Source organism: Oncorhynchus gorbuscha, linkage group LG13 (genome assembly GCF_021184085.1).
Source record: "Oncorhynchus gorbuscha isolate QuinsamMale2020 ecotype Even-year linkage group LG13, OgorEven_v1.0, whole genome shotgun sequence".
In the NCBI taxonomy this organism is placed as follows: domain Eukaryota; kingdom Metazoa; phylum Chordata; class Actinopteri; order Salmoniformes; family Salmonidae; genus Oncorhynchus; species Oncorhynchus gorbuscha.
In genome coordinates, this window is record NC_060185.1 from 46,678,003 (window position 1) to 46,691,700 (window position 13,698).

The 13,698-nt window shown below is 45.2% G+C and overlaps 1 protein-coding gene across 5 annotated transcripts in view; it reads right to left on the bottom strand.

The window, feature by feature from the left end:
* The window catches only part of LOC123993029 (latent-transforming growth factor beta-binding protein 4-like), a 105,426-nt gene that overhangs the window by 31,295 nt on the left and 60,433 nt on the right, over positions 1-13,698 (bottom strand). For 4 of the 5 annotated variants that reach the window (XM_046294766.1, XM_046294765.1, XM_046294764.1 and 1 more), the window contains 2 exons: positions 4,509-4,745; positions 276-565 (listed from right to left, as the gene is read on the bottom strand). In XM_046294766.1, the coding sequence (XP_046150722.1) occupies positions 276-565; positions 4,509-4,745 (527 nt within the window). The remainder of the gene's footprint in view (positions 1-275; positions 566-4,508; positions 4,746-13,698) is intronic. The other variant, XM_046294768.1, reaches the window with a different exon arrangement.

The window sequence follows — 13,698 nt, forward strand, 5'->3', positions numbered from 1 at the left end:
GATGCTCTGGTCAGATGAAACCAAAATTGAACTTTTTGGCAACAATGCAAAACGTTATGTTATCAGTGGCCAAACGTACAAAACCAGCAGGGGATCAAATACTATTTCCCCCTCACTGTACATGACCCTAAGCATGATTAGATGTTAATTCCACAACTGTGTGACAGCACCTGCTTGCATATAATTTGTTTCCCTCATTTATTCAAGTGTTCCCTTTATTTTGGCAGATATCTGTAGGTATCAATAGTAGAAGAAATTCCTCTGCGAAGTCTCACCTGGCCGTTGCGGACCTCCCTGAAGCAGTACTTGAACACAGAAGATTCTGTGTTGGTGGAGTTACCGTGGAGGGTCTGGGCCTGGACTCTGGGTTTAGGTGGTGTGGCTGCGGCCCTCTCCCCTGGCAGAACACTGGTGCTGGCCCCCGAGAGGCCTGCTGACCAGGTGACTGTCTCCGTCTGCTCCCTAACCGTGCCTGGCCCATAGCCCACCTTCAGCACCTGGTGGATCTTCACGCTGGCCTCTGGTGGGTGCTGCACCCGCACCTTCACCATGGATGAGCCAGATGCTGGGGGGAGAGAGAAGGAGGAGTGGGGGTTTAATAGATTTTTTATTTAAGCTTTATTTAACTAGGCAAGTCGGTTAAGAACAAATTCTTATTTACAATGACGGCCTACCCCGGTCAAACCCGGACGATGCTGGGCCAATTGTGCGCCGCCCTATAGGACTCCCAATCACGGTGGTTGTGATACATCCTGGAATCGAACCAGGGTCTGTAGTGACGCCTCTAGCACTGAGATGCAGTGCCTTAGACCACTGTGCCCCTTGGGAGGGGGTTAGGGGTTAGCTAGTGGCGGTTAGCATTAGCAAACATTGCTGACTCCACAAAGTCTCTGCACATAGCCAGACCTGACCCACTGTGCCTCCAGGGGTCAGAGGTCATCCTATGATGGACCTCTCACTTGAACGCTGTCCTGGTCGTTCACATTTACCACCCGCTGAATGATTGACTTTGCATTTTTGTGCTGACGGCCTAACTAAGAAAGTGGATATGAATGGGAGTTGCCATGTATGTGAGGTGCCTTTGGTGCGTGACACGGTCTTTGATGTGGTTGAAATTCAAAGGTAAATATTGAATGGTGGTCTTCAGTGTTTTATCTTGGCCAGGTCGCAGTTGTAAAATGAGAACTTGTTCTCAACTGGCCTACCTGTAATGAACTAAAAAATATAAAAATGTAATTTGTTAGGAAGCTAGTGTGAAGGCCTGTTACTACAGCAGATCGTAAGTGTGCGTGGGGTATCCACGCCCCTGTATGTCTGAAAATGGAGTGGTTGTTCTCCTAAGACATGCAATTACTGCGAGTCATGATGGCAGCCTCATATCGGTTAGAGACTGGAGTGAAACGTTGTCACAACGTTTCCCCCCACAGTGTCGCTACCACACTGCCAAGAGGCCCAGACTGAGCGGAAGGCCCGACCCTGACTCATACCGCAACCTTTTCTTGGGCTTTATTTACAGAGTAAAAAGGCAAGGAGATAATCAGTTAACTCTGGGTGACTGAATGTCCCAGATCCTGTTTATGCTAAAGGAACGGGTTGTGCACGATTTGTTCTAGGCTGAAAAAAACGAGAACGTGGAGAACAAGGCTCATTAAAATCAAGACCCCAGGACCTTGGGAGCCTTCGCTTCCTACCCATCCGTAATATCAGGCCCATAGCACCTGGTTTACTATTCGGGGCTTTACACAACCGTTTACACGAGGGCCCTGGAGATATGCAGCCACCACAATGTTTCATTTACAGATGCAGTTTGGACTGTGTTTTCATTTGCCCCAAAACAATGAGAGTCCAAACGGGTCTTTTGCTCTATGATCGTGCCGTGGATTTTAGAAGGCTCAATTGGATCCAAACACGCCTCAGGCGTCAGTTCTCCGTGGTTAACAAGCAATCCCCCTGTCTCACCCCATAACCGTTCATAGACTAACTCTGAGGTCATTTGGAATTTACTCGCTGCTTGTCTACACCCCACTTGAGTTGTGACAAAATGTACTACGTAGGTTCTCATTCCCGTTTTTAAATTGCCTGTTCACTACTTCACTGTCTGGCTGTGTCATACGGGCCAGTGTTGCAGTAATGGCCGACCTCATCCTCACAACTGGTCCTAACAGCACAACAGAGGTCTCGTCCTTAGTCTGTTTTTCACGCTAAAAAATAAAGGTGACCTGACAAGGTTCACGCATGAAAGGTTAGCCGTTTAGCTGCAAGGAGATGAACTGAACATTCAAAAACTCCTCCTAAAGTGAAGAGAGGAAATGACTGAATGATGTTCACCACAGGCTGCATAGCCCTAAGTGGTGGTACAATTGATGGTTGTCAAACTGTGGTTGTGATGCTAAATTGCATCACAAGTTGCCAAGGAAATAGAATGTAGAATGTAAGTGTCCTGGCTGCACGAAAACAAATATCAGTGTAGCAAAATTGCCATCAGAAAGAGGTATAGTATATTGCTGATATAAGTGGATTTGCGAGATGTGCATGGACAAAGACGTTTTATGATAAACACTACAGAATAGAGCCCCACAGTGTAGGTATCAAAATACCCATAATACCTAGCAATCAAACAGGGAAATGATTCCAATCGTTTTTCCACTATTAATTTGTTTTGTGAAGGCTTACCCTGGCGTGACGTTTGATAACCATGTAAATCTCTCTCGGACAAGGTGACATCAACATATCAATATATTCAGATTTGAAAATGCTAATTAGCATTAAAGTAGACATCATGCAAGACTACAAAATCCCTGCAAGCTTCTGTCAATTTAAAACTTGCACAAGAGAGTTCACAGAATTGCCAATTTAAAGAAAAGTAGCCAATTTATTAATATTAATAGTTCATCCAGAGATCCTTACCTTTGCCTCGATTCGTCAGTCTCGTCCAGATCATTATGGCATTTGTTGTTCTTCACGATAGCCACATTAGTAGCTAATTAGCCTTTCATATTTGGGGGTTGGTAAAATACAGGTGAATATATTGCTAAAAGTCACCTTGTCCTGGAGAGATTTACACAGTTATCAAAACCTCACGCCAGGGTAAGCCTACACTAAACACAGCCCTTATTTTAAGTGTTTCTAAAATCCCCTATGCGAAAAATGAATGGTGAAAGAAATGATTGGAACCATTTCCTTGTTGGACCGCTAGGCTTTATGGGTATTATGACTCATACTGTGGTACTATATTGGCAGGTCAGCTAAGTCTAAGACCCCCACTTCGACGTAGGCCTCCTCAGTGTGTAAGCCCTCAGATCTCCACTCCCAGTCCTGGAATCGAGCGTGGACTTTTAGAAGCGGCTCGTCAAAATAACTGACCCTGACATTTCATTTGTTAGTATGAGCTCAGCATACTGCTCAGATTTCAATGTCATTAACTTTTGGTTGTGTTTCACCAGCCCCCCCCCTTTGAGCGAAAACAAGTCACACTGATGTCATTGAGCTTTATAGAGCATGGATAAATACACATGTGCTCAGGGTCACATTCTTATGACAACATCCTCAAAGGCAGCAGCAGATTACTAACCATACTGTGTCCTGAAACAAGTGCCATCTGTAACTGCAGTGTAACTGTTAAAGCTTCAGATTTCACCGACTGCGTAGTTTGTTGCGATTGGCAAATATGATGACGTGCATTTTCCAGGGTCTCAATACCGCCATGCAGGGAAACGTCAGTGTTGGGCTTTTCTTCAGGTTGTACAAATATACTTCACCATCTAAGAGTGTACTGTATGTCGACTGATTCAATTTGGTCAGAAACATCTGGCTGTCATAACATCCAAAGATTCACATTTGGAAAGTCAGTGAGAGCAAGTATTCGTTAAGTAGCCGAATCGGAGTGTTCTCAATGTGCATTGTAATGATGTCAAAACAATGGGAAATGAGTGATTGTGAGTGTCTCAGAGACCTAGAGGAATTTCTGTCCGTGTATCAAGGCGTATTACCGATTGGCACCAATAGGTACAATTCAAGTGTTGAGCACTGGCCAAGGGAAAACAGTCATGTATAACTGTCATCTTTAGCGCAGCACACACGGTGCAGTTTGACAAGTAATTCATCTACAGGAAAGACACACTTTATGTAACTGTGGGGACGCGTGAACCTTAGACGACCATTTTTGCACATCCAAAGCCAAAACCACAGATGACTACATGTCAGACGTAATCATCATTTGTCATGCATTATCAGGCAAATAATGAGGGTTAATTTGATCGTTTAAAAAAACAAACCCGCTGTTTTCTTTCATTTCACTATCAGTCCATCAATATGCAGAGAATTAGGTGTCGTGGTGCTCATTCTAGAGTTCTACTTGACGTTTTTATCCCAGTCTTACTGTCAAGGAGAGGCTCCTTCACTAGAGATATTGGACTTTGCTTTGAAGATTTTTGTCTAACGTATACACTTACTCATCTCCATTCAGATCCCACCACTGCCACCAACGAGGCCGGCCTTGTCACACTTACCACCGCTGGGCTGACTGTGGCTCTGCTGCTGGCTCTGCAGGGGGAGAATGTACTCCGACTGGGACAGCAGCTGCTGACTGGCCAGCACCGAGGGGCTGCGCGGATGCTTCTCAATGTCATTGGTGGAGGGCGTGGCCACGGGGATGTGGCAGAACTTGCCGGTGAAGGTTAGCGGGCAGAGGCAGCGGTCCTTCTGGATGCAGACCCCTCCGTTCTGACACAACATGGGGCACAGGACTGGAGGAGAAACAGAGGAGGGAGGGAAACAGAGAAGGGAGGGAGGGAAACAGAGGAGGGAGGGAAACAGAGGAGGGAGGGAAACAGAGAGGGAGGGAAACAGAGGGGAGGGAAACAGAGGAGGGAGGGAAACAGAGGGGAGGGAAACAGAGGAGGGAGGGAGGGAAACAGAGGAGGGAGGGAGGGAAACAGAGGAGGGAGGGAGGGAAACAGACGAGGGAGGGAGGGAAACAGACGAGGGAGGGAGGGAAACAGACGAGGGAGGGAGGGAAACAGACGAGGGAGGGAGGGAGGGAGGGAAACAGAGGAGGGAGGGAGGGAAACAGAACGGCTCTGTAAACTCTGACCGCAGTGAGGGAGAAACATGGAGTCCAAGACATCAACAACCGAAATTGAACTCCGGCACTGAGAGAAACAATAACCATATTGTTTGATGTCCTGTAGTGATTTCCATGGTTCAGTTGCCATTAGGGCCAAGAGTTCCTGCCAGTTGCCGTTCAAATGTAACAACAAACTCACCATTCAGATCCCATTACAAAACAAAGGGCGGGGTCGAACACTTTTACGCCCACCTGGCCAAACAAGAAAACAAGGGGAAATATCCAACACGTGTCCTTGTGACATATACAATTGATAGACAGTTTAGACACACTGTAAACAATGCTATTCAAAAACAACAGAGCACACAATGTGTCCCCCGTTTTTATCACAATGAATGGAAAACAAGTGAAGACAAGCAGCACTTTGATGAAAACCATGCCTCTGCTTACTCTGTCCACCACCACATGCTTTCCAGATCACATGGCTGTGCTGTATTAATGCTCATGATAATAATAATAATAATAATAATAATAACAACGTTGGAAAACTTGGCCCTGGCCCATGCCCAAGTCCATGGAAATTAATTGACCATGGCACTGCAGCTAGACAGAGAGAGAGAAAGGGAGAGATGCCTGGCAGTTAGCTGAACAGAATTATCTTTCCAGCATCTATAATCAGTCCATTATGAATCTCCTTGGCCAACTGTCTGTCCATCATACACTGGGCCAGAAGGATCAACTCAACCTCGTAAGTAAACAATATCTGACGCCGTATGACAGAGGGAGGGAGGGGTGAGAGAGTGAAGGGGAGAGAAAGAGAGTGAGCAAGTGAGCGAGCGAGAGAGAAAAAGACAAATATGAATGCACTGATGAACCTACTTGTGTGACTTTCTATCCATATTGTCACTGGGTAGAACACAAACCTGCTCTCTCTTAAACCTCTACAGGATCGGTGGGTCCCCCACGGGGCGGTTGAGCTAACGTGTGCTAATGTGATTAGCATGACGTTGTAAGTAACAAGAACATTTCCCAGGACATGTTTAATATGGGCAGAAAGCTTAAATTCTTGTTAATCTAACTGCACTGTCAATTTACAGTAGCTATTACGGTGAAATAATACCATGCTAATGTTTGAGGAGAGTGCACAGTTTTGTACCTGAAAATGTATTTTTTTTAAACAATTTGTCAGACTTGATATAACATTTTGAACAGTAATGCAAAGGTTCATTGGATCAGTCTAAAACTTTGTACATGGAATGCTGCCATCTCGTGGCCAAAATCTAATCTGCACCTAGACTCCTAAGTCTTGATGATGGAGAAAAAAATATAGAAAACGCATGTTTTTTTCTTTGTATTATCTTTTATCCGATCTAATGTGTTATATTATCCTACATTAATTTCACATTTCCACAAACTTCAAGGTGTTTTTTTTTTCAAATGGTATCAAGAACATGCATATCCTTGACTTGAATAGATTTGAATATGTCATTTTAGGCCAAAATTGAAAAAAAAAAGTGTTCGATCCTTAAGAGTACACTCTTTGCCTTTGTGTTCTGTGGTAATTTACCACTCAAATGAGCCTGCAATCAAGACAGATAGTTCAGCTAAAGCTGTTTCCCCTGAGGTGAACATCTCATCAGAGTGGTTTGGAGAGGATACTGTAAAACACTGATTATAGGCCTTCACCTTTCCCAGAGCCTTTCGGAACCTGGAAAGACGACGGCAGCTGAAGGCTGTCCAAAGTACACACTGATCCATCATTTTGAGTGTTCTTCCTTTCCCTAGGGGTGGCACAGAATTGATTTTCCGTCTGAATACGAAGTCCTCTGGGCTCCAGTGAGCGTGTCAGCATCGGGGTAACTACCGTATAGGTCTCTTTTCTCAGTTTCTGTCATGCTCTTGCCCATTGTTCCAGAGGCCATGGCGAGGAACAGGAAAAAGGTTGGTGTTTTTGTCAGGAAAAGGCTTTTTACAAGAGGAATTTACAGTACAGTGCCTTAGGAGTTCTCTAGGTTCCTATCGCAGAGAGCCTGTGTCCGGCTTCCGGGGCTAGAGCAGCAGCGTTCTGCTGTGTGGAGTAGGTTTCCGGTGGATAAATCATGAGTTGAGCATATGCAGTGTATCAGTGTGTGTATTCCCCGCTGTGGCGTAGCCGTGGTGAGGAGGTCATGTGCAGTATGCAAACTGAGAAGGTGACCTAATTGTTTGCTCTGAGTCGGATGTGTGCGTCCCTCCAGATGCAACGGACCATCCACCAGATTTTACACAGGGAGAGGAGAAATTAGGTATAGAGAGATCAAGAAAGACAAGAGAGAGAGAGAGATCAAGAAAGACAAGAGAGAGAGAGAGATCAAGAAAGACAAAGAGAGAGAGAGAGCGAAAGAGAGAGAGAAAGAGAGCGAAAGAGAGAGAGAGAGAGAGAGAGAGAGAAAGAGAGCGAAAGAGAGAGCGAGAGAGTGAAAGAGAGAGAAAGAGAGCAAAAGAGAGAGCGAGAGAGTGAAAGAGAGAGAAAGAGAGACGAAGAACAGACAAAACAAGACAGGCAGAGCGAGGGACAGAATGGGTAACGAGAGAGGCAGAAAGACAGAGTGAGAGAAAGAGAAAGAGAGAGGGGAGGGTGCAGGTTGCCTGGCGACTCATCCTGAATTTAATTCCGCTGCTCTATCAATCGCTCCACCCATGAGTCTGAACCTACCATCCTAGACGTCGTTTGTGCTGATGTCAAAATGACGTGATTCCTGATTCATGTAGACCAGCTCTGGTCCAACCCATCGGTTTCTGGGACCAATCAGAACGGTTTGAATGTGTTCGTATTTGAGAAGTCGTTGGGGAGGAAGCAAAGCTGATTCATTGTGGAGAAGAAATGTTAGTGGGCGTGGCGTTTGGCCAGAGCAGTGTGGATGGGTAACCAGACACAGGTGCAGGTGCCTCCCATGAAAAACAGTGATGTGAGCAGCTACCCAGTTCCTCTCAGGCCCTCCATGAGACCCACGACGTCAGCCCTCTCTTCTCAAAGAAGATCCCTTCCCTTTCACTGCACTCATATCCATGTAATGCAGTACATCTCTCAGGCCAGTGTGGAACAACAGCTTTATCAAACCATGTAGAGCTTAAGTTTTCACCAGAGGCTGTTTAATTGGTGTTTAGAGGCACATTACCTGTCTAAATGATGGTGGGACACCAGTGGAACCCCGTGAAATCACTTCCTGTCTCCCCAGGCTTTACAGCTAGGCCTTAGAGGATGCTGTATGTACTTCAAGGCTGACCTCCCTGGAAAGAATAATAAAGTGTGTGTGTGTGTGTGTGTGTGTGTGTGTGTGTGTGTGTGTGTGTGTGTGTGTGTGTGTGTGTGTGTGTGTGTGTGTGTGTGTGTGTGTGTGTGTGTGTGTGTGTGTGTGTGCAGGGAGATGTTTTGAGGCAACTCAAAGAAACATGCCATTTGGGCTCCCTATTTGTATGCATGAGAAGGAAGGTTCAGCTGGCCATAGTTTCCACATCCTGAACAGAGATGCTTAACCCATGATGTCCTCATGCACACCCGGCCTGTACCCTGAGCAAGTCAACCCCGAATGCTCCTCAGTGTGGGCGAGGAAGATACATTACAGCAGAAAGCTGAAGAGTATTTATCAGGTGAACGCAGAATTAATACCAGCAATGCAACTTGACTCAAACAAAGCAGTTGGCAATTTGGAATCAAATCAAAGTTTTATTCATCATGCACAAAGGACACAGTGTAGTGTACATAGTACAATGGAAAGCTTACTTGCAACTAGACTCACTGTAGTGTTTCATCTAGTTTGCCGCAGTGCAGCTGGCAATCAGCATGAGATCACGAGGTCCAACTGCAACAACAAAACTAATCATAATGGCAGTTTTCCCAAACCACCCCAGATCAACTTTGCCATAGCACCTCGCTTTGAATAGCTGGGCAGTTTAGATATTCACAGAGATATTTTGGGCTCTGGTGGCCACTTCTGCCTGACCAGGCAGACATTTTTTCACGTCTGTGATAGAGGGCATCGACTGGGTCATAGCCAATAGGACCAGAGAGAGAGAGACTATACTGTAAGTATGGCAAGAGAAAACAATAGTGTAATTTACACACGTGTACAGTGGAGCACTGTCTACTGTCTGTCTAATTGAACATGCATGGTGCTAGAGGAGAATGAGACCATTGTTCCTGGTCTGTCTGTTTCATGCTACCCCACCTGACATGTTACCGGCCACTAACATGGTATGTGTGCATGGGGGGGGGGTCTTGTTTGTACGTAAGTGTGACTTCGCGCTGACTTCATTCAGTCTAGGAACAAGCCTATAAACCAGACGTGTGGTAAGCGGACAAAAGGGGAGTTGACTTTCCCTGAGCCCGTTTATACAAGATATGGGGTATTACTCATTACTCAGGTGATGGGAAAATAAACAACTGGGTTGGCAGCTATTTAAAGCTTAGCAAGTCTTATTATGAATGAATGCAATGTTCAAAGTTGACTGTAGACATAGGCCTACATGTGGAAACATGCCTACAGCACGCACGACTCCGAGACCATCGTTAAGTTTGCCAATGACACAACGATAGTAGGCCAGATTGATCACCGACGAAGAGACAGCCTATAGGGAGGTCAGAGGCCTGGCTATTGTGGTGCTAGGACAAAAGCCTCTCCCTCAACATCAGCAAGTTAAAGGAGCTTATCGTGGACTACAGGGGATGGAGGGGCTGAACACGCCCTCATTCACATCAACGGCGCTGTAGTAGAGTGGGTTGAGAGCTCCAAGTTCCTCAGTATCCACATCACAAAGGACCTATCATGGTCCACACACACCAACACAGAGGGCACGACAACGACTCTTCCACCTCAGGAGGCTGAAAAGATTTGGCATCAGCCCTCAGATCCTCAAAAGGTTCTACAGCTACACCATTGAGAGCATCTTGACTGGCTGCATCACCGCTTGGTATGGTAACTGCTGGGCATTCGACCACAAGGCACTACAGAGGGTAGTGGGTACGGCCCAGTACACCACTGGGGCCAAACCTCCTGCCATCCAGGACCTCTATACCAGGTGGTGTCAGAGGAAGGCCCTAGAAATTGCCAAAGACTCCAGCCAAACAAGTCATAGACAGTTTTCTCTGCTACCACACGGCAAGCGGTACCGGCGCGCCAAGTCTGGGAACAAAAGGCCCCTGAACAGTTTCTACCCCCAAGTCATAAGACTGCTGAACAGTTAGTCAAATGCCTACCCTGGCTATTTACATTAGCTAGGTTTCCATCCAATAGGCGACAGATTTGAATGATAATATTCTAAAATCCGCATTGAAAACAATATGCACATTTTGCACCAGTGATGTGTTTCCATCAAATGTACTTTTTGCAGATAAAAGGCTGTACGCGATGACTTAGTGCACGTAAAAATACAGTTTTCGGTTAAATTCCCAAGTACTTAAAAAAAAAAAAGAGTTAAGAGTTTCTGTGCATTTTCAACTCTACTGATGGTTTTCTCACAAAGAATGCTGAGCGCTATCTGCACGCTGTTGGCTAGAGCGCACGTATAGCCTACATGATGAGATTATTATGGACAAAAGAACGAGATCATTTTTATTTGTCAAACGACAGCCAAGCGTCATTATCATGTCACCAGAATAAGACCCTCGATATTTACTGGAAAGGAGCATCAAGCTCATCACCGAGCACTTTCACCACCCTGTGAAGTTCACCCTCATTTATTTCATCCGTTTCCGGATATATTGCATGCTTTCCCGACATAGTGGGAGGACCACACGATATGTCATCGTGTGACTCCAAGTTTACTTCGACATTATATAATCTAGGTAATTCAAGAGCCATCTTCAAGGCAGTCATCTTAAGCACGACATCACATGGTCATCTTGTGCATTCATTCCCACCCCCTCTAAACCAGAGGTTGTTATATAAATGATGTGATGATGGCAACAAGCCAGCTGGATGGACATGGGGCTATTACAAGAAACACGTGGCTGTGATTACCTTCATATGCCATGCTATGTCGTCGTCATAGGTCTCTCTTTGTGTTGTGGTGTCTCTCTTGTCGTGACGTGTGTTTTGTCCTATCCTTTTTAAAATGTATTTTAAATAATTTCTTTGTATTTTTATCCCGAGTGGCACAGCGGTCTAAGACACAGCATCTCAGTGCAAGAGGGGTCACTGCAGTACCTGGTTCGAATCCGGGCTTCATCACATCTGGCCATGATTGGGAGACCCATAGGGCGGCGCACAATTGGCTTAGCGTCGTTCGGGTTTGGCCGGGATTGGCCGTCATTGTAAATAAGAATTTGTTCTTAACTGATTTTCCTAGTTAAATAAAGGTTAAATAAAATACAAATAAATAAATAGAAAATCCCAGCCCCTGTCCCCGCAGGAGGCCTTCTGCCTTTTTGTAGGCCGTCATTGTAAATAATAATTTGTTCTTAATTAACTGACTTACCTAGTTAAATAAAAAGTTCAACAAATCAATACAGATAAAATATGCAACGGCCCTAGTCGTGTCCGTCCATAATTTCCAAACATTATGCAACTAACTCCTCTCATCTTAACTATCAAACATCTACAAGGCCCTAGGGTAGGGTTAAGGCACTCTGGCTCAGAACATAAAACTAAGGCTTGTTCAGAAACTATGAGGAAGTACAATCATTCTGGCCCAGCGTATTAAAACGCGGACAAAAACACACAATCTCTCGGATTAGTCAGACACGAGGCAGCCGTGGTCTGGTCACTGAAATGTAGTTTTATTACTGAACAAATGCAGCTAATCTCCACTTAATCCCAGGATGGATTTGGAGTCTTGTGTCGGTCTGTCTTAACGTCTCAGTCTAGGAGGCAGTGAGTGTGTAAAGAAGTTGCACCCACGAATTACAGAAGTGATTAGCGCAGGATTACAACAAACTGGGCAACAAGAGGAAGGGTGAATACATAAAGAGGCTAAGAGAGAGAGATGGTGAGAGAGAGAGATAAAGAGAGATAGTGAGAGAGAAGGGGGAGGGGCGGTAAAGATACCACTTTATTTCCTCCCCTGTATTTTCTTTCTGCCACGGAGCGTGAATATAACCCTGCATGTGGTTTAAGACCTCATGATATATCTCCTCTGTGCACCTGCATGTTGAGGGCAGTGATATACAGTAGGAGACTGGGCTTGGTGTTATGTGTGAGAGCAGTGATATACAGTAGGAGACTGGGCTTGGGGTTAAGTGTGAGAGCAGTGATATACAGTGGGAGACTGGGCTTGTGCGTCTTCTTGACACTCAGCAACAACAAACAGAGAATCGGCTGAATCCAGCTGGCCTGCAAAACTCTTCATCTCATGTCTTCTCTGGCTTGCCCAGAGTCTCAATGTGGGTCACTAGAGGCACACTTCACTAACTTCCGTCAAAATGACTTGAAGGGAAAGTCTGATATGGAATGTACACTGAACTAAAATATAAACACAACAGGTAAAGTGTTGGTCCCATGAAATAAAAGATCTCAGAAATGTTCCATACGCACAAAAAGGTGATTTCTCTCAAATTTGGTGCACAAATTTGTTTACATCCCTATTAGTGAGCATTTCTCCTTTGCCAAGATAATCCATCCGCCTGACACGTGTGGCATATCAAGAAGCTGATTAAAACAGCGTGAACATTACACAGGTGCACCTTGTGCTGGGGAGAATAAAAGGCCACTCTAAAATGTGCAGTTGTGTCACACAACAATAACACATCCACTTTTGATGGAGCATGCAATTGGCATGCTGACTGCAGGAGTGTCCACCAGAACTTTTGTCAGAGAATTGAATGTTCATTTCTCTACCATGAGCAGCCTCCAGCATAATTTTAGAGAATTTGCCAGTTCGTCCAACCGGCCTCACAACCTCAGACCAAGTGTAGCCACGCCAGCCCAGGACCGCCACATCCGGCTTCTTCACCTGCGGCTCGTCTGAGACCAGCCACTTGGATAGCTATGGGCAGGCATAAGCTACAGACAACGAACACAATTGCATTTTAACGATGGCAATTTGAATGCACAGAGATACCGTGACAAGATCCTGAGGCCCATTATCGTACCATTCATCATGACAATGCACAGTCCCATGTCGCAAGAATCTGTACACAATTCCTGGAAGCTGAGAATGTCTCAGTTCTTCCATGGCCTGCATACTCACCAGACATGTCACCCATTGGGCATGTTTGGGATGCTCTGGATTGACATGTATGACAGCGTGTTCCAGTTCCCACCAATATCCAGCAACTTCGCACAGCTATTGAAGAGGAGTGGGACAACATTCCACAGGCCACAATCAACTGCCTGATCAACTCTATGCAAAAGAGATGTGTCGCGCTGCATTAGGAAAACGTTTTTTTTTGGTCCACGCTCCTACCTTTTTTAAGGTATCTGTGACCAACAGTTGCATATCTGTTTTCCCAGTCATGTAAAATCTATAGATTAGGGCCTAATTAATTTATTTAAATTGACTGATTTCCATATATGAACTGGACCACAGTCAAATCTTTCAATTGCTGCATGTTGCATTTATATATTTGTTCAGTGTAATTTCTATGGATATATGACCCCCCCCCCCCCACACACACACACACGTCACTATTTGAGGTGGATCTCATGTAAGGATGT